The sequence below is a fragment of the Anabrus simplex genome, chromosome 1 (assembly GCF_040414725.1).
Source record: "Anabrus simplex isolate iqAnaSimp1 chromosome 1, ASM4041472v1, whole genome shotgun sequence".
NCBI classification, from domain to species: Eukaryota; Metazoa; Arthropoda; class Insecta; order Orthoptera; family Tettigoniidae; genus Anabrus; species Anabrus simplex.
This window is the reverse complement of record NC_090265.1, coordinates 1012177713-1012204545: the sequence shown is the minus strand read 5'-3', so window position 1 is coordinate 1012204545 and position 26833 is coordinate 1012177713. Positions and strand designations below refer to the sequence as shown.

At 37.0% G+C, this 26833-nt stretch overlaps 1 protein-coding gene across 1 annotated transcript in view; it reads right to left on the bottom strand.

Moving 5' to 3' along the window:
* Positions 1-14920, bottom strand: part of Nmd3 (60S ribosomal export protein NMD3) — a 94849-nt gene extending 79929 nt beyond the window's left edge. The window contains exons 1-3 of the mRNA XM_067149211.2: positions 14759-14920; positions 9409-9543; positions 1174-1324 (exon numbers count right to left, since the gene is read on the bottom strand). Of these exons, the coding sequence (XP_067005312.2) occupies positions 1174-1324; positions 9409-9543; positions 14759-14808 (336 nt within the window). The 5' untranslated portion in view covers positions 14809-14920. The remainder of the gene's footprint in view (positions 1-1173; positions 1325-9408; positions 9544-14758) is intronic.
* Positions 14921-26833: the final 11913 nt, after the last annotated feature.

The window sequence follows — 26833 nt, the reverse complement described above, 5'->3', positions numbered from 1 at the left end:
CTGACCAAAATTTTCCCCCCTGACTTTCCAGAATGTGGACACTATGTTGTATACAGAATATATAATTATCCCCCTTAATCAAACCATCAGTAGATTATGTGTCAAAACAGAGAGGAAGACCTTTTTAACAGGTGAACAGGAAAGATCTACAGTATACAGTATAACTGTTCCTACATTCTTTGTCAAAATTCCAGATATTTTATCTTTTTTTCTTAAAAAATCGAAAACATTGTTGACTACACTACACTGCACACTTGTACTAGGTTCGAGGTTCAGAACAAAGGCATGTGGAGTGGATAGGGGAACCCATGAGCTCTGGGACAGGGTTGATATGTATGTATGTATGTTGGGGATTCAGCCCGAAGGCTGGTTTGATCCTCTGTAGTTCCCCCAACAGCTGTCATAAATAGCCTAGGCGTCATTGAAGAGGCGTACTAGGGAAATGAGGAGTGAGGTAGTTTCCCGTTGCTTTCCTCACCAAGCCAGCCGCTGCCATTACATATCAGTCTGCCAAGCCCACTGAAATGCATGCATAACCGACCCTATGAGCGATATTTTCACACCATTCATAACAGGAACTGGCTGCATAAGCAATGGTATTACTAGCATCACTCATACCTCAGTTACTTTCGTATTGTCAAAGCCAAGGATGAGACTGAGACAGGTCAATGAAAGTAACAAATTTGATATAGCCCATACCAGAAGACATAGTGTTTAACAGCTTGTTCCGTTCCAAGACAGCTTGGTAGCGGTGTTGCCAAACCATATATGTAGCTGTGTTTAAGGAAGTTAGTAAGATATTAAGGAATGTTAAAAGGAGACAACTGTTGCATTAGGAGCTAAATCATGAATATGAATGAGTTCAGGAAATGGAAGAAAAGAAGGGATGAGAAAGACAGATAAAATAGAGAAAAGAGCATTGTTACACTGAAAAGGCAATGGAAAAAGAAACTATGGGCTAAAGGTTGACACTTCTTGAACTAATGAGGTCCTTTGGCTGTTCTATTATACAAAGCACGCATCATACAAAAACAAAGAAGAGAACAAAAAATATGGAAAGACTTGTCAATTAGCCTACATCCAAATGCATTTCAACAAGCCATTTGTGGCTTTAATAAAAAGTTGGAATGGAGGAGGAGTAATTATAAACATTAAGTATAAAATATTTTGTACCTTTATTCTCTTTGAATGTGGTTCTGTCCAAACAAAGCCAGCATCTACCAGTTTCACCCTATTCAAACCCTTCAATTTCCGCAAACAAAGTGATAACAGCTCACGAGACTCCAGAGCACAAGGGACCCATTCTGCTGGTGGCTGCAGATACCTGAAATCGAAAAGAAACGTTCTGATCAATATAATTTTGTTCATTTATGATAATTATTGAATCTTCCCCTTACCAATAGTAAATTCAAGTATAGAGACACACTCCTGATACGTGAGGATAACAATTGCTGGAGAATCTAAAACTATTGTGCAAAAACACAACTCTACTTGATAGTTCCTAAGGCTAAGTTAATTTTTTCAGGTTGATATAATGGTTATCTCAGTAACATTGTGAATAAGCTGATCAGTGACATTAGCAAAAACGAGATATCTACAGCAATTTATTCTTCTATACATCCTCCACATTCGTGCATAAACAGGTAAGCACTGACCCTTCTCCTTGTTATATACAGAGAATGTGTATAAGCACATGTCTATATTTTGAGATTTCTGATTTTGTGTTTAACCAGATAAGTCCATTTTATGACTTATCAGCTTATCATCAAAGACAGAGAAATAAGCTGTGGGATCACAGAGTACCTAAGAGATTGAAATGGATATACGGAAGCTAGATCCATCTTCACTAAAATGCACCATCTACTAGGCTGCCGTGACCTAAAGTTCAACATGAAGATCAGAACAGCTGATGGGCCACTAATACATTTCAGATAACACTAAAAAAAGTATTTTTTGGACACTGTCATTGGTTGGATGTCAAAATGATCAAATGTTGATTTTATCCATTCTAAATACATGAAAACCAACAAGGCTATGCTTGTTTTGCCTTCTCCAACAATAGTATTTTTGATGTGATGTTTTCTTCTTCCCTCAAATCTTCAAGTTTCTTTACTTTTCTAATATTTGCAAGTTTCTTCATTTCCAACGATATCTTTTGTTTTTCTGCTCTGTTCTGTTCTGTTCTTCTTCCTTTTGAGCTTTTTTTGACTGTTGGGAGGTTTTCCTCGTATCTTCTGTGGGCAGCTCTGGCACTGTTCAAGAATGCTTTGGTTATTGGCATTTTCTGGATGCTTTCATAGAATCTTACAGCATTCTGAACCGTACGAGTTGTAGTGTCCTTCGTCTGGAAGCATGCAGCCCGCTCGTTCAGTCTCTTCGGGAATGTAGGTGGTATTTCCAGCCAGTGCGCTGACGCAGTGTGTGTGACGTCAGGCACCTAGTATATATACAGGGCTGGATAGGACAGACAAGGGGCAGTCAGCTGTTGTCCAATGATCAGCTCTATGCCATAGGTACCCTCTTCAAAATGTGGACTGAATTGGTGAACCGAACGCTGATCGGGAGGTATCACCTCAGGACTCGCTACAGCCTCATCAGATCTCTCCTTCCTTATAACTTAGCCAAATCAGATAGCATTCTGCTATGATGAAATATTGTATAGTATTCAAGCTAGGATTATATTCGTGAACCTAGAGCCCTTAGCTATCAGTAGTCATTCTATTATTTCGCACTGTATTCAAACAACTAGAATTTCAGATAGTAGATAGCCATCAGCTATTATAGTTGTTCACATGTTCTTTACATTTTCTACATTGTTAATGTAAATCAGTTTGTACGTAGCAGGGTAAATCTGTATAAATGTACATACTTCGCAGTATAGAACCAAACTTACTCACTGTGTAATTTAACGTGTGCTCAGAATAAGAAGCAAGTTCAAAGACAATTTGTTCTTATGTATCGTGTGAAAGATCTCACAAAAATAAACTTTTAAGTTGTGTTTGTATATTGTGCTTCTTGTGTACAACAGTACGTGTTCATGTAGATTTCCAACTAGTAAATTTTTATTTATTGAAAAACTACTCTCCGCAGTAGCATTTCCATGAGAAAAGATTAGACTAAGTTTAATAACTTGCCACAGTACCCGACATCAACAAGACTGAATAAAAGTAATCAAGTCTTGCAGATGAACTTGCATTATCTAAATAAGTTTGAAATGTTCAAATGTAATGTGTGCTTCACAACAAAGACTACTGTACTATGTTTTAGCTTTTTCAGCAAAAACATCAGAAATTCTGTTAACAGTGTACAATGATTCTAACAATATGTTAACTCTGTTTTCCTTGTTCTGATTGATTGAATATTATGTTGGGCTCCAAAAATGACAAACCTTGTACGGTTCTGTACTTAATAGGACACTTTTCTAATAATTCTTCAGTCACTTTGATCAGTATAGTTTGACACTCTAATCTGAACTTTTAAATATCAGTTTCCTTTGCTTTGGTTTCTTTAAGAAGCTTTCTGGTTTGGAAACCAATATCAATATTTTTCAAGTCATGGTAGTTGAGCTTATTTTTTAAGTCCAAGGAGAAGAGAGCAAATGTACAAGAAGGTAGTTTCCCACTTCTTATGAACCTCTCCGACAAACGACGTAAAATGACTTGCAAATTTGTAAACAAAAACCGAGTTAGTGGATCTGAAGTTTAAAATGTTCTTAGAAATGGTTCACATTCTAAGGAGATGTTTTTGAAAAATCCCACTTTGCACTTGATGAAAGTGTCTTTAGTTTGTTCTGAAATAATTCTTAATGGTTTTGTATTCAAAACTTTTCTTGAATCAATGATTCCTTAACACTTTCAAAAATGATTAAAAGTCTGTCACTATATTCCACATTATCCAACCATCTAACAGTACATTATTTTAAAGGAAATACCGTATTGCCAGGAAGAGTGGTACGGTATATTCCGCACAATGGGCAGGAGAATCAATGAAAATGTAATATGGATCTTGCAAAAAGTCATGCACGTTCCACTTTGCAGCTAGAAAACCAGACGCAATCGCTCCATTCATCAAATGTAGCTCACAAACTCCAATGTTAATGAGTTTTTTCCCCACCAGGATTCTCTTCTTTCATTCTATCTTCTAACTTTTTCATAAAACTCAAACAAACATTCGGGCCATCCATTGAAACTTGAAGAAAATTTTTTTGCTTCAATGGATGGATTTCTGCACTAAAACTTTTAAGTAAATCTTGCACAGTAGCTCTGCCTAAAAACACACTTTTAAAATACTCTGTACGTACTCTACCCCTATTGATGTCAAAAAACCTAATAAATATATCCATCTGTCCCCTATGTACTATCTTCTTTCACGACTCATCAAAACAGATTACTTAATCACACTGTTGCAACATATCTTTCAGTTCATTGGAAAAATGAAGAGCTAGACCATAGTTTGTAATGTATGTGCACTTTGTGGCACCCATTTTAAACTTCAAAGCAACTGAACTGTCTGGGAACATAGGTTTGAATGTTTCTCCCACATCTGAACATGAATTTAAAGAAAACTTGCAAATTAACAATTTTCAAAGCTCACATAGCTTCCGCTTTTGTAACAATGTCCCTTGTGCAAAATGATTCAACTGACTGTTGACTGGATTTCAAAATCTCAGGTTGGGGTGAAATTTCCATACTTTCTTGACTAGGTGGCTGGATATTTACTTGACTCATACTAGCAACATTTTCTCTTGAGGTACTTATAGATAGAGCCCTGCACGGATATCCGCAAGGTTAGTGTCTTGGCAGATACAAACTGTATGGAAGTGTGGATAATATTGCTAATAATTTTCAAATAATGACAATTATAGATTTTCAGTCAGATATACTCTTATTTTTGCATGTGGTTAGGTGACCCTTGACAGTGGTACCGGAGAATAGTGATATATATAAAGAGCCTTGAGACCATAAAGCCGTAAATCTGACCTAAGCCTAACTGGCTCCTGCCCGCAATTAATGGAAGGAAGGAACAAAGGTCAACACATCGGTAGTTGTCGCAAGAGAAAATTCCTCATAAACCTGTGACTGTAGGGGTTCTGGTGCAGGTATCAGGCCTATTGTATTATGTTAACAGATCTATCCATTTCAATACCTTGGGTACAATATGCTCTAGTTAAATATTTACAATATCCGCAGATAGGCATTCGCGGATGCAGGTGCGGATGAAGGAAGTGCGGATGCGGACATCATTTTGTATATCCGTGCAGGGCTCTACTTATAGAAGAACAAAAAAAGTTCTTAATGGAAGATTGGTCTTCTTTCGTTTTAGCCAAATGCATATGAATTTTTGCTTTACTATGAGATATAACATCTTGATGACCCATGTTTGATAAACGAATTGATTTTATGCAAATGTTGCGATGAGCTTGTGAAATGGTAGCTCCTTTGCTTAACCACCCTGCGAATTGGGGGTTGATTTTACAGTCCAATCATTGTCATTAAAAAAAAGGTTTCCTTTGATGTCATATTCAAAAAGAACCTGCAAAGAATAAATAAGTTACTTTATAGAAAATCAACATAAAATATAGCCTATTCAATCATTGAAAACTTTGGTATACAAAAAACCTTGCAGAACATATTTATAATGAATTACTAAATATCTATAATAAAAATAATCAAATTAAAATGTAGCATATGATGGCGAATTTCTGTAGCCTTTAAGATAGTTGTAGACTTATCTCCTGTCTACCATTTTATATTAACACATTGACGACCAGCCCCGGAGATCTCCATAGTACTGCGGCCAGCGGTTGTTGACGGGCCCCGGAGATCTCAGTTTTACGCACAGGTATCGTTTGTAGCTTGTTTGCTATCATCATCATCATCATCATCATCATCATCATAGGTTGTTCTGCCATCCGGCAGGTCCAATCATGGCTGGGACCTCCATATCTCTCAATCTTGTACTATCTGTTGGTTATAATTTTAACTACTTTCAAGTCATGGAGTAGAGGGATTGTAGATTTTAGTGTCGATGTATTTTTTAATTTTACGATCTTTGTAGTCATGGATACTTCATATATACATGGGTGCTCTTATGCGACAAGAATCATTGCCCACGGCAACGTGCCCTATATGACGAAAATATATTTCAACACTTGAAATTACCCACGGCTTCGCTCACGTGGATTTCGTAATTTTATAAAAGTAATTGTTCCTCAGCACTGTACTAAGACATTAAAAATCTCGAAAGTATAAAAACACACTGAAAAACTGAGTTTCATTTACCACAGAAACTCTGTAAACCACGTTTGTGGTATTACCTTTTGGGAGAAAGATGATCATGCAACATAGAACTGTACATAAGAGAAACAGTCTTCTCTCAAGGAAAAATAAATAAATAAATAAATAAATAAATAAATAAATAAATAAGTACATATTTCTTTATTTTTAAAGGACCAAGTAACATCTTCAGTTCTGAGATGTAAATATCCTCATAAAAAATAATTCAACTCTTTTTCCACCTCATTTTAAAAACTCACCTGCTTTTTCAATTCTTTTCAGCCCCTAAGTGGATCTTCCAAAAACAAAAAAATACATGTTTCATTATTTTTAGAGGAGATTCCAAATACCAATTTTCATGTCTGTAACAACTTCAGTTTTTGAGATAATACCAATTTTCATGTCTGTAACAACTTCAGTTTTTGAGATAATACCAATTATCATGGCTGTAACATCTTCAGTTTTTTTAAAATATATGTATCCTCATAAAAGGAATTTAACACCTTTTACACCGCCCCCATCCCCCAACTTTATTTCCTCCCAAAAATGTGTGTTTATTTTTTAAGGAGATCCCAAATACCAATTATCATGTCTTTAACATCTTTTGTTTTTGAGATATAAGTATCCTCATAAAAGGTATTCAACCCCTTTTTTAGGCCCCCCTCCTTAATGGGATCTTCCAAAAAGAAAAAAATATTTTCTTTATTTTTAAAGGTTCCAAATACCAATTTTTACATCTGAAAACTTTTAAGTTTTTGAGATTCAGATATCTTTATTTAAAATATTTACACCCCCCCCCCTTTTCACCCCCTTTAGCAATGGAATATAAAAAAATCCCCCTTAGTGAGCACCTACACCCTAACATAAATGTATTCCCAAAATTACGTTTCTTTATGTCCAGTAGTTTTGACTCGGCGATAATGAATCTGTCAGTCAGTCAGGACATGTTATATATAGATGTATATGCATATTCATTATCTGATGTGCCACATGGGTGACGAGCCCTGAGAATTCTCGTAGTTTCTCAGCTGACAGTACATGATGGGCTACGAGAATTCTCGTTTTTATGCACCTTGTATTTTCTTGATTACTGATGAAATTGTGCCCAAGATTATGAGTTCCAAACGGTGTAGTCATGGAATATAAATATTATGGCTGCATCTTTCTTTCTTTAAAACTTCATGTATTTAACAAAATAATGTCTGATATGTAGAGATATCCACTGGAGCACCCGTGCAGATGTCAACAGGGTGCGGCGTATTCAACTGCCGAAAGCTACCGATAATTGTAATTAACTGGTTGTAATGGGTACCAAGTGACAGTGAATTAGATATTTCTAATGATTAATGGCTAACATTAAACGGGGAGTAGTCGCAAAGAGAAATCCTCGCATGCTTGAAAACAATGAGTATATGAACGGCACAAATATGGCATTCATACTACACTGTGCTTAGAAAGACTACTGAATGGACCCATAAATGGTATTGCTTTGAAACATATCACAACGTACAGACTACGAAGCAACCTAGTGAGTGCATGTTGCAAGTTTGAGATCGATATCGTGAATACACTTCGAGTTACAGTAGTTTGAGTGCAGCAGTGTAATTTGTTTCTTGGAGACTTGAACTATCCGGTCTGCGTGGGGTAGTAGCCCCCTTTCGGTGACCGTCAACAATGTTTTAAAGGCATAAAGTTAATTGTTTTATATTAACAAATTGGTAAGTATTATCTATATAAAGTATACTTCATATGTTTTTGTACTTTTGCAGTATTTATTGAATAAAAGTTGAAGTACAGTAAATGTACACTTAGTGTAATTTCGTAATATAGTGTAAATTAATGTAGTTCTTGATTAATTCTATTTTAAAAGTAATAACACATATTTAATATGCTGTATAAATATTCCTTACCTGAACTTGATTACAATTCATTTCACCAGCAGTTATCAAGAAGAAACCGCACATTTGTTGATGATTTATCACAGCAACAAGTGCAAGTGAATGACGTAATTTAAAAATCTAGCTATTTTCCGTGATTTTCAGCATTTTTTTTTTTTTTTTTTTTCAGTGTTTCCCCCCACTTTCCTTGACCTTTCCCAAATTCCCTGACTTTCCAGAAAGTGTGAACCATGTTATGGGTTTAGGAAGGGGTTTCCTTGCTGCCACACATCCTTACATGACGGCTTCAGTCTCCTTTTTACTGTTGCAACAGATATTTGTTTCTTGTCCATTTTTACCAATTCTGCATGAATTTGTAGCGCTGTTTTGAACTTATTTCCCTTACTAGTAATTCTGATGAACTTATCACTTTTGGTTGTTTTACAAGGTTGACATGGCCGTGGTCTGTCGTTATTGCTACCTGTTTTCACCGGGCGGTGAAGGGTGTATTACACTCACCCTACAGACATGATACATTGTTTTGCAATTTAGGGAACTGATAAACCTGCTTGTCTTGAGTGCTACAATTGCAGCACATTTTTCTATGGATATCTCCACTCTTGGAGCCAGCCATAATAACGATGTGCACACTGTCAACTGTAACTAAGGAACTGAAATACAGAACCAAATACAGTAGTATGTATCTTAGCAATGCTTGAAGTACACTGCGGACATCACAACACTACAGGGAACAACTGAGGTGCATCGAATGGGCCTTCAGTCGTTAACGAAGTAAACAAACATATCAGTTTATATATCCATTGTTTATGTATACAACATTTTTTTATTTTTGGGGGCTAATAATGCATCTAGATGAAAAGAAACATAAGTGTTGTACTATTCCTCTGCTTACTCAAGTGTAACCATGGTATTATACCGTATCTATAGAGAATTAGATGTAAATTATTACGTGTAATGAAATTAATGAGTGGGAGGGTATGTACGTACATATTATTGTACACAAGGTGACTCCCACAATAAGAAATTATGTTATGAAGCGAATGTAGTTTGAATCAATCAAAACCAAGAGATGTGAAGTAATAGAATATTAGAGGATTACAATGTTATGAAGTAAAGATCCAAAGTCATATCTTGTACAATACCGGTACTAGTTCTGCAACAGTAAGACATCAAAACTGCACCCTAACCTCAATTAATCAGCATAGTTGATTACTTTTAAAGTAGTTAGCACATACCTTTCACAGCCCTTACAAAAATAAAGGGTTGCCTGTTTTGGAATACCCTCCGTAATATCAACTTGTGTGCGCAGGCAGGCAACACACATATTTGCTGGATTGGGTTCAATACTGGTTCCACACTGACAGCATAATCTGCAATCCAAATAAAAGTGTTGTATTATTATTTATATTACTTATTTTAATCTTACCATGAAAGATTTGGACATCACAGAATCAAGTGCGAACAAATCACGGCAGATGCAGGTTCTGGCAGCAAAAGTGGGGAATGGTAGAGAGCCCTTCCTGTGACAGTGATAAGACACCTCGAATACCTGCTGAGGAGATATGAGGGAAACATTCACAACCAGCATGCAACCACTGAAGAAGCCATCAGCTGAACCAGCATGCAACCACTGAAGAAGCCATCAGCTGGTTGACATCTCTGGACATCCAGTTCTGATTGTGTCGCTACTCATTCCACCAGAAGCTCTTCTGCACGTCTCAATAATATTTGTCCATTTTGTATATCTTTTAACTATTCATGGACCGAGATTGCTCCCAGATGGAACTTACAGACTTAAATCGAACTCTGAGCTGTATCGACAGTTAGAATCAGCCAATACCAGCATGCGACGTAGGAGGCTTAAGTTCTACGGACACCTACAACGAATAGACAGCAGCAGGCTTACCAAGAAGATCTTCTCTTTGGTTAAAAGCTACAAGACTGGAAGCTTATGGCTTAATGAAGTACAGAAGGACTTGGATTCGGCTGGGATTTCAGACATTGATATAGAAGATCGTTCCAAATTTTGTGCTATGGTACAGTCTTGGATCCCACCACCTAGAGTCCCTAGAAGTCGGAAGCCCCTTTCACAGGAGAGAAAGGAGAAATTATCAGCAGGGCTCAAGAGATATTGGGAACGTAGAAGAGCATAAGGAAGAACTAGTCATCAGCGCTCCTTAGTGGGCTTAAATCAATAATAATAATTACGCACATAATTATTTGTTTGTATATTCAGTACTTAAACTATTATTAATTTATTTATTAATTTAAACATTGCCTTTTACAGAGGTTACCTCCAATTTCAAAAGCCAATACACAGTACATACAAAAAAATAACAAAAAGGTTGAAAAGAAAAAGAAACAACAAAACAAAATAAACAAATTGAGTCTGTCTCACAAACCAAGCATCTTCATGTACAACCATAATTTGTTTTTAAATTCTAATAAGTGCATTAATTAATATTATCAGTAAAAAAAACCTACAGTACCATAATAAGAAATACTCTCCTCGTATATACAACATTTACAATGAAGTGATGTACAGTATATAGCAATATACTGGAATATTTAGTAAAGACAGTTTAATGCTAACCATAAAGGAACTTCACAAATCAGATATGTGTAAACCAATGTGAAACAGGAATTCACAAATTTGCAATGCAAATTCAATATTATTAACATTTAAGGCTATTTGATTAAGATATTCACACATTCTAACCAATGGTGAATTTCTTTGACTACCAGAAATGGAACGTCCACAGTAGAATGGATTCCATGTCCTCAAATTAGTTAACTTCAGTGTAAAGTTCACCTTAGCAAGTAAATCGCTATCATATAACATTTATTACTTCATACAGATTAACTTCTCTTCGATTAATAAGAAAGGAGAATTTAAATTCCTGAATTCATTATTAGAGACTCGTCCCTTTAGAACCGAACTTTTATGACATTTATAGTAGAGTATTCGAACCTTTTCAGTATGATTTTTGTAAGATTGGTAACATGGATTTCAAACAACACATCCACATTCAAGTTTGCTTCGAACAAATGTACTATATAGTGTGGTCAAGGTACATATGTTTTTCAGGTCTCTAGAGTTTATTATCAAACCTAAGCACTAAAAATCACACTGGGTGGTCCACCAGCCCCTTGCGATCCAGTTTAATCCATCCCTTCACATTTGCTACAATTCTGAAAGACATCGGTCTCTCTCCCTAAACCGGGGGAGTTGACCATGCGGTCAGGCGCACGCGGCTGTGAGCTTGCACCTGGGAGATAGTGAGTTCGAATCCCACTGTCGGCAGCCCTGAAGACGGTTTTCCGTGGTTTCCCATTTTCACACCAGGCAAATGCTGAGGCTGTACCTTAATTAAGGCCACGGCCACTTCTTTCCAACTCCTAGGCCTTTCCTATCCCATCATCGCCATAAGACCTATTTGTGTCGGTGCGATATAGAGCAAAAAAAAAAAAAAAACTCAGGGTAATATATTGAGATGTGTTTACGGAATAGAATACAGCAGGAATCATGAGCGCCACTATTAATTCATTATGGGTACCTCGAATGAACCTGTAAAACGAGAACAGATACCCAGAAAACTTACTTTAAAACAGGTGGTGGATGCACAGACCGGGAGCACAGTACTGCATAGGCTGGGAAATGGGCGCCATAGGTCAAGTGTCACAGTAGCTCACATGGCAAGCGGGCGGGGAGATATGTGATAGTGGAAAGTGCTCGAGGTAGGAGGTTCAAATCCCACACAAGAATTTATTTTAACTTGATAGCTTCCAAGGACCGATTTGTTTATTTGACCTTGTAAAAGACCGTATGTAACGTTGGATTGGGTGTAGTGCTGGGTTGGACAAGGATGAGATGATGGTCTGTGGCCAGTCAGCTACGTTGTACATGTTCCAAGCTTCGTAGACCACAGGTAGGGCAAAGTATGCCCCACTGGAACAATAACAATATGCGATGGCAGGTAAGTATGTAGCTGCGCGAACTCCCCTCCTTCGAGGCTATTCGCAACACAGAGTTTATTCACTGCCTCAAGATGCATTCCAGCCAAACTGAATACTGTATACAGTAATTTTATTACAGTACTGTAATTAAAGAGCATGGTACTGTATTTTAATAAAAATTTGAAATCAATCTTACCTCCATTGCATTAAATCCATCATTTGCTGTAACTCGATTCTCAAAACTGCCATTGTCAAGGTCGGAATCGTCTGCATAATCTTCATGACGAATAATACAGTAATAATAGTAATAATAATTGATAAAAATAATACAGTAGGTAATAATAGTAATTCCTGCTTGTTCAAGAAAAAATGTATCATGGAACGAACTACAGGATGGGTATAAGACATAATATAAAAATAGAGTTTGCCTAGTAGCTCTCAGCACATATAGCAAGAGAATTACTAACATCGACGGCTAAGAACGAGAGGGTAAAAACAAAATTTTAAAATACAATTTTGGCAGAGCATTTCAGTTAAGCCGGGTTTCAGTTAAGCAAAGTTCGGTTAAGCAGGGTTCTACTGTGTATTAATACTTGAACTGCAAATATTTCAGCTGTGTATATAGCCTAGATGCCATGTAGGGTAATATGATTTTTTTTTATAAATGCAGCTGAGGGGAGTAAAAAGCGGCTCCAACATCAGATGTGCCATGATGTTTTGACCCATCAGTAAAAAATGTGATATATATTGTTCGTATTTAAAGTAATTCTGAATGACCTGTTTGTTATAAGGCTGTTTATATTCTCGGAAATACTTTGATCTTCAAACTTTGTGCATATAATATTGGGCATTTGTACAGTATATTCGCAGGAAACATTATGGAGTACTTAGGGCGAGTTCCTCAGAATTACCGGCTGCCCTATGAGAAACCAACAAGACAATGTTATTCCATTTATTGTATAGACAAATGATACAGGAAATGTGCCATCTGATTTTAGGCAGAATGTTGTTATACCTATTCCCATAAAAGCAGGTGTTGACAAGGGTGAAAATAACCATGCCATTAGTTTAGTATCTCACGCCAGCAAAATTTCAATATGTATTATTTACAGAAGAATGGAAAGACAAGTCGACACTGAGTTGGGAGAAGATCAATTTGGCTTCAGAAGAAATTTAGCAATACCTGAAGTAATCTTGAATTTACGTCTGATCTTGGACAAATTAAAAAGTACAAGCCCATGTATGTAACGTTCAGAGGTCTAGAAAAAATTTGATAATGTTGATTGGGCCAAGCTATTTGGGATTCTGAAGGTGATCGGGATCAGATACCAAGAAAAATAATTAGGCCCTATATACAATCTGTACAAAAATCAGTCTGCAGTGATGAATCAACGGCTTTTCAGTATTTCTATAGAAATGGCGGTAAAGAAAATCAAAGAATTTGGAAAGGGAATCACAATCCCAGGAGAGGAAATCGAAACCCTGACATTTACTGATGATACTGTTATTTTATCTGAGTGGAGAAGATCTGGAGAAACTGCTGAATGGTACAGACAGAGTCTTGGTGAGGGAGTACGAGATGAAAATAAACAGGCCTAAATCTAAAACAAAAGTAATGGAGTGCAGTTGAATGAAGTCAGGTGATACAGGAAATATTAATTAGGAATTGAAGTCTTAGAGAAAGTATATGAATATTGTTACTTGGGTAGTAAAATAACTAATGGTGGCAGAAGTACAAGCAACGAAGGCTTTTCTTAAGAAAAGAAATTTGCTTACTTCGAGCACTGGCATAGGCCTAGGAATTACAAAGAGGTTTTTGATGACTTTTGTCTAAAGCGTGGCATTGTATGGAGGCGAAGCATGGACGATAAGTAGTTTAGAAAGGAAGAGAATAGGCGTTTTTGAAATGCGAACCGTGAAATGAAATGCATATGACTTTTAGTGCCGGGAGTATCCGAGGACATGTTCGGCTCACCAGGTGAAGGTCTTTGAATTGATCCCTGTAGGCGACCTGCGCGTCGTGATGAGGATGAAATTATGATGAAGATGACACATACATCCAGCCCCCAAGCCAATGATGGTTAAAATTTCCAACCCTGTCGGGAATCTAACCCGGACCCTTGTGACCAAAGGCCGGCACGCTGACCATTTAGCCATGGAGCCGGACATGCTAAAAGTGGGATGAGTAGATCCAATCACGAATGACGAGAAAGAATCGAATTGGTAACAGGAGATCTAGGCCCTATTATATTTGGCTAAATTTGACGAGAAGAAGAGATTCAACGATAGGACACATCCGAAGACACCCCGAATTGTTCAGTTGGTTTTTGAACGAAGTGTACGCGGTAAGAACGGTAGGGGTATATCAAGGTACAAATAATGACAAGCAGATTAGAGCAGATGTAGAAATGACGAGGTTAGAATAGGGTGGCATGGAGAGTGGAAATAGACCACTTTATGTGCTGATGACTCGAACACACACACATGTAAGTAATTGGCTGTAATATAACCCCTTGCCATACGAAATATATGTTATATTACTTACAAGGGAAATGCATATAAGAAATCCTCACAAAACTGGACTAAATATCCTACAAGATATTCCACCATTTTAACAAAAATACTTACATTCTATTTTTCTCCTCCCCAAAGTTTGCTGCAAAATCGATGTACTCCATAGTTCAGCCTTCTCAACAATCCAAATTAGGCACTCGATCCCGACAAACACACGAGAACACAACACCCTATAACCTCATTCAACAACGTGCACCTGTCATTGATCGTGCCACAGTACTCATAAAATAGAGCAAAGAGAATATATAACAATTTTATAGAGTAAATGGTCAATGTTGTGCAATCAGAAAGACTCGCGTAATAAAGTTCAAGGAGTTTCAATATAAGAAATTGGTTTCCTTAAAGGCAGGTCTAGGGGTTGGTGTCCCGTAGGCAACAGTCTGGGCATGTCAGCAGTAGCAGCAAATAGTAGCGACAATACACGACACTTCTGTATTTAGCCTTGTAAACATGGGACACAATTCGCAAGTGGCGAGACCTGGAAATTCACGCAAATGCAAATAACAATGGAAATGTATTTACGGAAAAGGAGCCTTCTATACAGTAGTCGGCTATGTACGGAAGCGAATAAACAAATTACGTCTAGAAAGAAAGTGTTACCAAGATATTAACTTCAAAGTTGCTAAAGCAATTCTGGATAAATGAATGAAGAATTATTTAACAGGCTATTATTTAAAGACTGAAATTAGACATATAATCAAGATGCATTACTTTATTAGCTTTAACATTCCTGCCTGAACTTTCACGGCTAGATGTGTCTTATTCTCATTTAAAAGCATTGTATCATCACACTAAAGCACATGTCAGCAAAAATATCGGCACATTCCTTACACACATGATTCAATTACATTTAAGAGCTGGACAATTTTCCTTTTAATTTGAAGCCTACTAACGGAAAGAAAATCTACAAATTTAGCCTCAAAAACTTTCACACTTCCCATAGAAGCAATACTTGCCATTACATTAAGGAAAAGCAAATTTGCATCTTCATACTGTTTCAACAAAATAGGCAAGGTACATTTCTTAAATCACCCATATTTTCTTCCGTGCTTGACAACGCATTACGGCGTTCCAAATGGGGTAACTTGCAACACAACCAGCCACACACATGTGCATTTTCCTGAATTAAATCAAACCCACGGATCACACAACAACACATCGGTATTGAAGGTTAACTGCTGCACTATACAATAAAATAAGCTTATTATGTTTTAATCCAGTTAAAGTGTGGGTTGTGCAGGTCAGAAGTTTAGGAAGTTCTATAGAAATATCTTTGTAAAGGGGAGAATATATATTCAAACCCAATATTTACTTACATTTCCTTGTCACGAGGGAAACGGAAGAAAGACCATGAATCCTTCTGCACTTCATAGTTATTGCAGCCAAACACATATCTTTCTACTCATATTGAGAGAAGATATAAAGGAATGATACATAGAGCTGTAATCGCTGTCCCTCGATATCTCGCAGAGTGTCGCGTATTGTCTCTACTGTATTTGATAGCGGCGATTGGGTATTCGAAGTAGGGGGACAAATATTATATATATATTTAAAGTCAACAAAATACCCCGGTTTGTGGGATATAGCTATAAAATGGAATTTCTACAGAGAGGTGAAGGTAGGCAGCCTACCTCACATGAATGGTTTACCGATGAAAGGGATGAAATATGAGGGATAAAATTAGTTTGTGATAATATGAAGGAGGTGAGAATTATAGGAACATATAGGCATGGAAGAGAGGAAAGAGACATGGAAATATTTGGGAAAATAATAGATTATACTCATAAAAACAATAATAATGATACGGTAATAATTGGGGGAGATCTAAACTTGCCTGAAGTTGAAAGGAATGGAGATGCAAGTTAAGCCCATGAACAAAAACTGGCAAATAAGTTAATTTGGGAGGGAAGATTTACACAAGTAGTACAAGAACCGACTCGTCTCAAAAACTTGCTAGATGTATTCTTGGTTAAACTATGGGAAATTTTTGATAAAACTGAAGTAATTGAAGGAATATGTGACCATAAGGCTGCAATAATGGATGTAGGACTCGTACGAAAAATGTTTAATAAGAGGGTCACACAAGACAAGAAATGATACAGAAAAAGTAAACTTAATTTGGGACTTCCCTTAAATTACAATTCAGTTGTTGGATAAGTGAAGGGAGTAATGTGAATAGACTTTGGGCTAGATTTAAAGGAATCACTTGGGAAGGAGATAAGAGATTTGTACGTGTTAAGAAGGGTAAAATTACCTCAGACCCTGTTTATTATACAAGGGAAATAAGAAAATTAAAAAGAAAATGTAGAATAGTAAACAGGAAAATTAAAGAGGGTAGAGAGAATAGAGAAACTAGAAAACAGCTAATGAAGGAACTGAATAGAGTGAAAAAGAAAGCAAGAGAGAATTATATGAATGGCATAATTCAAGAGGGTAATGATCACATAGGGAAATGGAAAAGGCTGTATTTCATATATTAGGAATCAAAAAGGAAAATGAATCCAAATTCCTACAATGGTGGGGGAACGGGGTGAACACTATTTAACAGATACTGAGAAAGCAAATCTATTTAGTAGGGAACTCAGAGATTCAATACAAGATTGTCAGGAGTTGGAAAACGTAAGAGAAGATAGAGAGGGAGAGACACATAGGGAAACAAGAAGCTTCTCATTCACAAATGAAGATATTTTCAGAGAAATCCAACTACTTCAGCAAGGAAAAGCAGCAGGAAGTGATCAAATTACTGGGGAGGTATTAAAGACAATGGGGTGGTACATAGTGCCTTATTTAAAATTTCTCTTTGACTGTCATAAATAATAGTGTAATACCAAAGGAATGGAAGGAATCTATAATAATAACAATTTATAAAGGGAAGGGTGATAAAAGGAAACAAGAAAACTACAGACCAAGCAGCATGACCAGTATAGTTTGCACATCAGAGGCATATGTGATGATAAAAATTGGTTTATGAGGAGCCAGTACGGATTTAGAAAGAAATTTTCTTGTGAGGCACAACTGGTGGGATTTCAGCAGTACATATCAGATCAGTTGGATTCAGGAGGCTAGTTAGATTGCATAGCCATTAATTTTCCAAAGCCTTTGATAGAGTGGAACATGGAATATTATTTAAAAAAAACTGTAGGGAATGGGTTATACGTTGGATAAAAACATTTCTAAATTTAAGGGTTCAGAAAGTCAAAATAGGAAAAAATATATCACAGGAAGAGAAAGTTTGGAAGGGAATTGCACTGGGTAGTATAATCGGTCCGTTACTTTTGTTAATATACGCAAATGATTTAGGGAACAATATAACATCAAAAATAAGATTCTATGCAGATGACGTAATTGTGTATAGGGAAATAAATAACATTGAGGATTGTTCAGAATTACAACGGGACCTTGAGAGTATCCAACAATGGGTTGAAGAAAATAATATGAAGGTTAATGGAGGTAAATCAACCGTTACAACATTTACAAACAGAAGCTTTAAAATTGAATTTGAATATACTTTGGATGAGGTAGTTATCCCAAAAGATGGCAAGTGAAAATACTTAGGTGTGAGATTTGAAAGTAATTTGCACTAGAAGGGTCATGTTGATGACATTGTTTGGAAAGCATACAGGTCGTTACATGTCATAATGAGGCTACTTAAAGGATGCAACAAAGAATTAAAGAAAAAAGTTACTTAAATGGTTCATCCATTATTGGAATATGCAAACAGTGTTTGGGATCCTCACCAAGAATACCTAATAAAAGAAATAGATAGTGTGCAGAGGAAAGCAACAAGATTTGTAACAGGGCATTTCAGGAGAAAAAGTAGTGTATCAGAAATATTAGAGGACCTTGGATGGGAATCTTTAAATAAGAGAAGGGAGAAAACTAGACATATAGGATTATATAGAGCCTATACAGGAGAAGAAGCACTGGGATAAATCCATGAGAGGCTTCAGTTGGAAAATAATTATATCGGCAGAACTGACCACAAGTATAAAATTAGAAGGAATTTTAGCAGAAGCGATTGGGGTAAATTTTCATTTATTGGGAAGGGCGTGAAGTAGTGGAACAGTTTACCAGGGGTAGTGTTTGATCCTTTTCCAAAATCTGTACAGATATTCAAGAAGAGAATAAACAGCAACAGAGAAAATAAATGAAATGTTAGAGGGCATTCGACCCGTGCAGGTTATTGTAAATAATGGGTGTGAATAAATTAATACCATCCCCTGGTCTATGGAGTTTGGACAGCCGAAGTAGAGGACTGCCTGTAGGGGCTGAAGTGCAGTGGGGACTTAAAGGGCCCTGGGACCGCTACGGTAGCTGTGAAGGCCATTCAGGAACTCTGAAAAGTGGTGGCAAAAGGGGCCCTGGTTAAGACGCAGCAGGTCGTTATGTTACTTAGGTTCCACAATAGGTAAAAAATAAGTAAATAAATGCAATGTAAATTTTAATCTTGTACCAGTTGTATAGTATTATTTGAAGTAATTCCACATACTGTATATGAGTTGACTATGTTTGTAAGTACAGGAGATATTATAAGTAGAATTTTGTAAACTATATAAATTCATTAAGGATGAGCTGTGTGTTTAATAGAAAAATTGTTAGCGTAAATTGTATAATATTGTATTCTAGGAAAAATTACTTTTTCTCTTGTTAATTTAAAATTCAGTGCTTGACAATAATGTATTTTAGTGTACCATTTGCCACCGAGGTAGACACCACATTTGCAAATAAAGAGATGTTGAGTTGCTTTGATTTGATTTGAACTCCTTCTTCTATTACCGCTTGTCCTACATCTGTGGGGTCGCGGGTGCGAACTGCGTCGCATGTGTGGATTTGACCCTGTTTTACGGTCGGATGCGCTAACACTATGCCCTATGTGGAGAGATGTAATCACTATTGCGTGTTTATAAGGTGGTTGGTAGTGTGGTGTGTTGTCTGAATATGAAGAGGAAAGGGTTGGGACAAACACAAACATCCAGTCCTCGAGCCAGAAGAATTAATCAGACGAGATTATAATCACCGACCAAGCCGGGAAATGAATCCGGGACCCTGTGAATCGAAGGCCTCAACGGTGACCATTCAGCCAACGAGTCGGACAGCCTACCAACTTAATTGTTGTGACAATATTTACTTGAGATTGGCAGATTCCCTATCTATTGTTTGGACATCTCCTTTGGTAAGTTATTCCTTTCCCTAACTCCCCTTCTTATAAACGAATATTTGCCCCAATTTGTTTTCTTGAATTCCAACTTTATCTTCATATTGTGATCTTTCCTACTTTTAAAGACATCGTCTACTAATGTCATTCCACGCAATCTCTCTTATCTCTTATCTATGATTCCACTTCTTTACTAATAACATTGATATATATAAGAGAACGTAAAGGTCCAATGATAGTGCCTTGAGGAATTCCCCTCTTAAATATTACAAGGTCAGTAAAAACTTCGCCTATTCCAATTCTCTGAGATCAATTTTCTAGAAATATAGCAACCCATTCAGTCACTCTTTTTCTAGTGCCATTGCACTCATTTTTGCCCGTAATCTCCCATGATCCACCCTATCAAATGCTTTAGACAGGTCAATCACGATACAGACCATTTGACCTCCTGAATCCAAGATATTTGCTATACTTTGCTGGAAATCTACAAGTTGAGCTTCAGTGGAATAACCTTTCCTAAACACGAACTGCCTTCTATCGACCGAGTTATTAATTTTGCAAACATGTCTAATATAATCAGAAATACTTCCAAATCTTACATGCAACGCATATCAAACTTACTGGTCAGTAATTTTCAGCTGTATATCTATCACCCTTTCTTTTATACACAGGGGCTACTATAGCAACTGTCCATTCATTTGATATAGCTCATTGATTCAAACAGTAACCAAATAAGTACTTCAGATACGGTACTATATCCCAACAAATCGTCTTTATTATATACCCAGATATCCGGACAATTCCAGCCGCTTTTCTATATTTCAACTTGTGTATCTTATTGTAAATGTCATTTTTATCATATGTAAATGTTAACACTTCCTTAGCATTAGTCACTTCCTCTATCTGGACATTATGCTTGTAACCAACTACAACGTGTTTATAAATTGTTTCGTAAAGAACACTTAGATGTTTGACTATCAAGCAGAGATGGATTTGTATCGAAACGCATTAACATATGAGATTAGGCTGGTGACCTTAAAATATTTAATTTAATTCATAACGCATCTACTGATTTCTGGTAGTACGCATAGTTGACGTGAGCGCTAGACATCAGTGAGCTCGCCTGCCTGCAGAGTGGTGCTTCCTGCCCGCATGCGCGGTACTACTTGACTCGTCGTTTGTCGAGCTTTGTGTGAAGCGACAATGAATTGACTGTTGGTTGTTCTGCTTGGTTCGTGAAACTAGTAATATCGGATCCAGTTCAATGGTGGAAAGTTTAAGGATATTTAATTGAAAAAGGAGAAGTAATGGATACTAACCAGGATGAACTTAAATGCCGCCCGGCGATCACGAGATTTGGTTACGTTCTAAGTCTTATATTACTATGTTATAGAAATATTGTAAGTAGCCCTTCTTTACTTCTTGGTCGACTGCATTGAATACACTGATCTCTTCGCAATATCGGAATAAGGATTTTGAACTGTTTATATCTACGTTTCGTTGAGTTAAATGGTAATAATTGGACTATGATAATCGTGTAATCGTATATCAAGTTTTCAAAATGTGAAAAGCGTTAGTTAATGGTGTACTGGTGTTAGGCATCGCTTCCGGTGCTCTCGCGTAATTTAGTTGTCTGGTAACATTTGGCTCCTATGCCTTCTTGTAATTCCTTTTTAAAGGTGAAATATTTCACAGAAATCACATGTTAACTCAAACGAGTTGGAAATTGTTTTTGGTGACTATTCAGTTATTAGTTGGCAGCCATGTTTGTTTTTTGTTCGCGTGATATGGTCACCATGGATTACCTTGTAAACATTTTAGAAGGAGGGCGTGTGTCTTTGTTGACAGTTGTAACATATGAGATCCGAAGACTGAATCGCTTTTTGCTCTGTATTTAAAAATGTCTTGGATTTAGTCTTGAGTTGTGTTGCTGGAGTCTGTTGTGACTCGATTTTAATTGAGTTGATGTTCTAAAATAATATTTAATGTTCGCTAGTATAAAGATTTATTGTATACTTGTTTATTTTCCTTGAGAGTTGTTGATTTAAATCCGGCGGTGTTTAACATTGTGTAGTATATGTGACCATTGGATGTCATAAAAAACAGTTCACTTCTCGATTCTACCTGAAGTAACTCAAAACTGATACTTAACTCTATTTAAATTAATTAATTAATTAATCACTTACGTAGAAGATTTAAGGACTTATTACAATTCTAAAAGACTATTATTTTATGTCACGGAGACATTAGTGGTAATTGATTGAATTTATTGGTCGACCATTTTCAATTAGTGTTTTCGTTTAAAGGTGTATTGATTACGTGTCCAATAATTCTTTAATTTAATCTCAATTAATTAATTTTTGTTGGAATGCACTATCTGTTTTATTTGAGTCAGTATCTTTGATTATTTTTTAAAACTAATCCGCCTGACCTCTGGGCCTGGTTCATTTCCACTCAATCGACACGATTCTATTGGGACGGTTTCTGTTAAGTATTCATTTTCTATGCTTGTGATGTTATTCTGTGATTTTACCTATCGGACAATACTATCGCTGGAGTATATCTTGTAGGTTCGCGATGGTGTTTTGGTAGCAGAGCGCGGTTTATTTTTATTACTACTGTGTTTTGATAACTATGGAGCTGATTTATTTTCCTGGTGCTCGTAGTTATTGTTCTTTCTTTCTTGGATTCAATATGAGGTGTTGGCCTGTCTAAATCGAAACATTGACTGAAATAGGAGGTAGTACTATATTCGGTGATTAGAGGATAAAAAGTGTGAAGGGAATTGAATTCTAGTGAGAGTTTTTCTATTTCATGTCAAAATGTCAATCCGATCCGTGTTATATCCCCGAACGTTAAGGAAAAGTGAGCTGCTGTATGAATTTGAAGCTCGTGGTGTGGAGACGTCCGGGTCTACTTCGAGTGACATAGCCCTACTTATTGCTGCCCTTGATTGTCCAGTGAGTCAGTGGAACTCATAAATTCTTCTCTGTCTGTAATTGTCAATGTTATCAGTGAACTAAATGATTTGCAACAATCAGTTTATCAAATTAAAGGATTAAAAGCAAGGACTAATCACTACATCAGCAGAATTAAAGAATTGATTTCATTGCAACCCGAACCTGACTTGCTTACCCAATGTACCAAGTAGTTAACATTTAGAATTAACCTTTCTGTTGATCTTGATTTAATCATGACTGTTAAAATTTTCAATAACCTTTCTTTGAGTGTTTAATTGAAAAATGACGTTTGTGGCAGTCAGGAACTAGATAATTCAATCATCGTGTAATTAGTCGTCTCATTGCGGTGCCCTCACCCCTGCATTAGAAAACTTGTTGGTTAAGCCAAGTTCTACCCCTGATTCAATTAATGAGTTGTTCAAAGTGTAAGCATTTTCTCGGTGAATTCTCTTGATGAAACTATCAGGTTCTCGCGGTTCTTGGTGGAGTTAACGGAAACTGCCAATGTATTTTATATGGATGCTCTAGGTATTTTTAGAGTCCTATTGCCTAACTGTGAAGGAAGCCATTGGTAGCAATCTAACTGTAATCAAATTCCTTGAATTAATTTTGTCCAAGTACATTCCTTCTCCTGCCTTGCAGAGATTGATTCCTAAACATTGTTTTAGGACTCACTTTCTTCATGAGAGTTTGTTGGTATATGCACTTGACCTCAAATTTTATTGTGAAGTTTTCAAGATTATTGTACCTGAAGAAGAAATGGTGGCTAGAATTCTTAAAGGATTTGCTCCGCAGTACAGGTCATCTTTGTCGTTAACCAAAAGTCCCACTAATTTTGATGAACTGGAGGAGGCGTGTACCTTTGCTGAAGGTGTAAAGCATGGTGATGAGTCACGCCACGAAAACTATCCACCTCCCCAACTTCCTAGCAATTCCCTGCATTATTTCCCTGTGCCACACTCGAATGGCACGCCCATAAGTATGATGTTTCTTATTGGTAAATGAATTCTTACGGCCTCAATTCAAACGACTTAAGTACTTCTGCCGATGGACCAGAGAGGGCAGCACCCTAGTTTGTAATAACGGAAGGTCGCTGCTTTTACGAGACGAGCAGTGTTATCTCTTAATTGCATTTCTTTGCCTTGTTTTTGTGTTGCTTTAACCATGGAGCCCTCACCGATAGAAGTAGCCTTCTTGTGCTTTAACTGGCTTTTTGACTTATTCAAATACGAGGTCTTATTTGCGTCCTACTTTTTGTCTTGTTTTTTAATATTGCAGGTACGTGCAAACCTTGTATTAACTTTGATATTACGATGTTGTCCCGGTATTCTTCAGTTTTAACCATAGCTGATTGTTATATACCCTCCAGCTCTGCTGCATGAATGAATGTGTGCTTGCTGACGTGTTGTGATTATGAAGTGTTGGTAACTGGGTCTCGATCTTGTTATATTAATGTGCACTGCGTGCTATGATATTTCGCCAGCTGTTGTATGAATCCCCCCGTCTCGACTTGAACTTAATTCACGTCGTACGGAGCGCCGGTGTAATAAGTTGTGTACGGGATTTCTACGATGTCGTTGTTAAATTATCTGTGTGTTGCACGCTGCTACTTGATTTACACGGGGCCTGTTTAGTGACCAGGTGAGTCACGGTGCATGAATTAATTTGGACTTTGATAAAGTGTAGCGGCCGCTCATAGTGTTGGTTGTACCTGCGTGTGTGTGTATGCTGGGATGTGTGTTGATGAGTAAGGAAGGGGAGAAAAGATTATATATCAGCCAGCTCAATTTTTTTTAAATCTTGTTTCAGTACCTCATGTTTATTCTTGGTACGATTTTATTTCCTTTTGCCATGTCCCCGCCTTGGGCATTTGCTTGCCCAAGGGGCCGCCATGTTTACTTTTTCGTAGGTTTAGTTATTCCCATGCCTGCGATTCTCTTTCATTTATCTTTGTTGCTGTGGTTCAGAGATGTTGGTCTCTGTCCCATGCTGATACCTTCATTCTTTTAGTTTTTCTTCTCCGTTTTGTACTCCATGACTCGCGTGGCAATGAATGAGCCATGACTATTGTTGTTTTGTCGGGAATGAATTGTACACACTCCCACGTTAAAAATGAAATGAGGCTTGTGAAGGAACGACCCAGTTAGGCCGTGTTAATAGTAATAATATTGGTGATAATGTAATATGGCTGAATTTAAGACATGTAGCTTGTCACAATTTTCCTTATTATTCTTGAGCGTAATAATGTTGAGCTCCTACAACGATGTTGTAAAACCACTAAGGAAGGTATGTCCACGTTAAAATTCTTTCCCCTTTTTAATCATTGGCTTCAATTTTCTTGTTTGTTTTCATTTTATTTTAATTCATAATAAACCCTTATTTAAATCTTATTGTAATTTCATTGCTAGAACTGTTTGAATCATATCCTTTGTTGATTTATGATTAAAACCGTTTCCACCTCAGGGCTGTGTCAATCGCCTTTTCCAGTTGCGATCCTGGCCTCGAATTATCCGACGTATTTGTTTAACGCGTAGGTGTCTGTTGCAACCCTCATCGTTCTACTGAAACTCAGGGTAAGAAATGCTATGCGTTTGGGTCGAGAGATCATCTTAAAAATAATTGCCCCTCCGCCAGACCTAGAAATTCCCCTGTTCAAAACGAGAATATCCTTTGCCTTGTATGTGGCTCCAGACAACATGTGAGAAGACATTGTCCTAATTTAATTAGAAACAATTCCCGGTGACTAGTGAGAAGCACAAAAAATTTCAATGAAATAAATTTTAGGGACAAACATTTAATTAATCAGCTTCGCGTTCCTCAAGATTTGAAGATTTTAGGTAGGGTCATTCCGAAAGCGTCTCTAGTACATATTGATTTTATGGCTAAAGTTGGGTTGGTCCTGATTTTGCAGAATAGGAAGATTTTCTTTAAATTCAGCCCTGATCGAAAATTTACTTCAACGATGTTAAGGTGTTTCCAGGTAATATTGCTTGTGTGTTGGATGAGGATATTAAGGATGGCGAAGATAAGAAATTGGACCTTGATCACATGTCGGACGAGAAAGCTTTCGGAATTCGTCAGCTTTGTGCACAGTACCCTGAAGTCCTGCTTGCATGTTGTTTAAAGGGGCCTAACATTGTGCCCATTGGCCCCCTGAAGTTCTTGCTAATAGGCTAAGGTTAACTAATGTCCTTAAATATCACATTGATGTAACTGATTATATTCCGGTAAGATGTCTCCCTTACAGATTGGCTCCATCTAGAATGATTGAATTAAAGACAATTATTGATTAGATGCTCAAAGATAGTGAAATTACACCTTCAACATCAGCTTACTCTGTCCCAATGTTCTCAGTGCCTAAACCATCTGGTGGTTACAGGCCTGTGGTGGATTATAGAGGATTGAACCGTAAGATTGTTCTCCAGTCAGTTGCCTTGCCGTATTTACACACGTTTTCCTTGGTTTAATGGTGCGAATTATTTTTATACCTTTGATCGTAATCAAACATAATATCAAGTGCGTCTTGATGAGGAATCTATTCCACTAACTGCGTTTGCAACTTATTATAACCTGTATGAATATACGAAAATTCCTTTCGTTCTATCGACTGGGGCTGCAGCGCCCACTCGCTTGCTTGATACCATTTCTTCTGAAGTCAAATTTACATTTGTAATAAATTATTTAGATGACCTTGTTGTGTATTCAGCTAATTTTGAGGATCATCTTAAACATGTCAAAGAGGTAAACGAAAGATTGAAGAAGGCTGGTTTAACTGTGAAACTTTCAAAGACAAATTTTGCCAAATCTCACTTTTCTTTCCTAGGTCACATCGTGTCAGCGAAGGGTATTGCTATTGATCATGCCCCTACCCACGCTATTCATGAATTTAAAACCCTAAAGATGTAAAAGACGTTGCCAGGTTCATTGATATGATTAATATAAAAAATTTGTGCCTAATTATGCCGAAATTACTGCCCCGTTAAATTGTTTACGTCGCAATGATGTTCAGTTTGT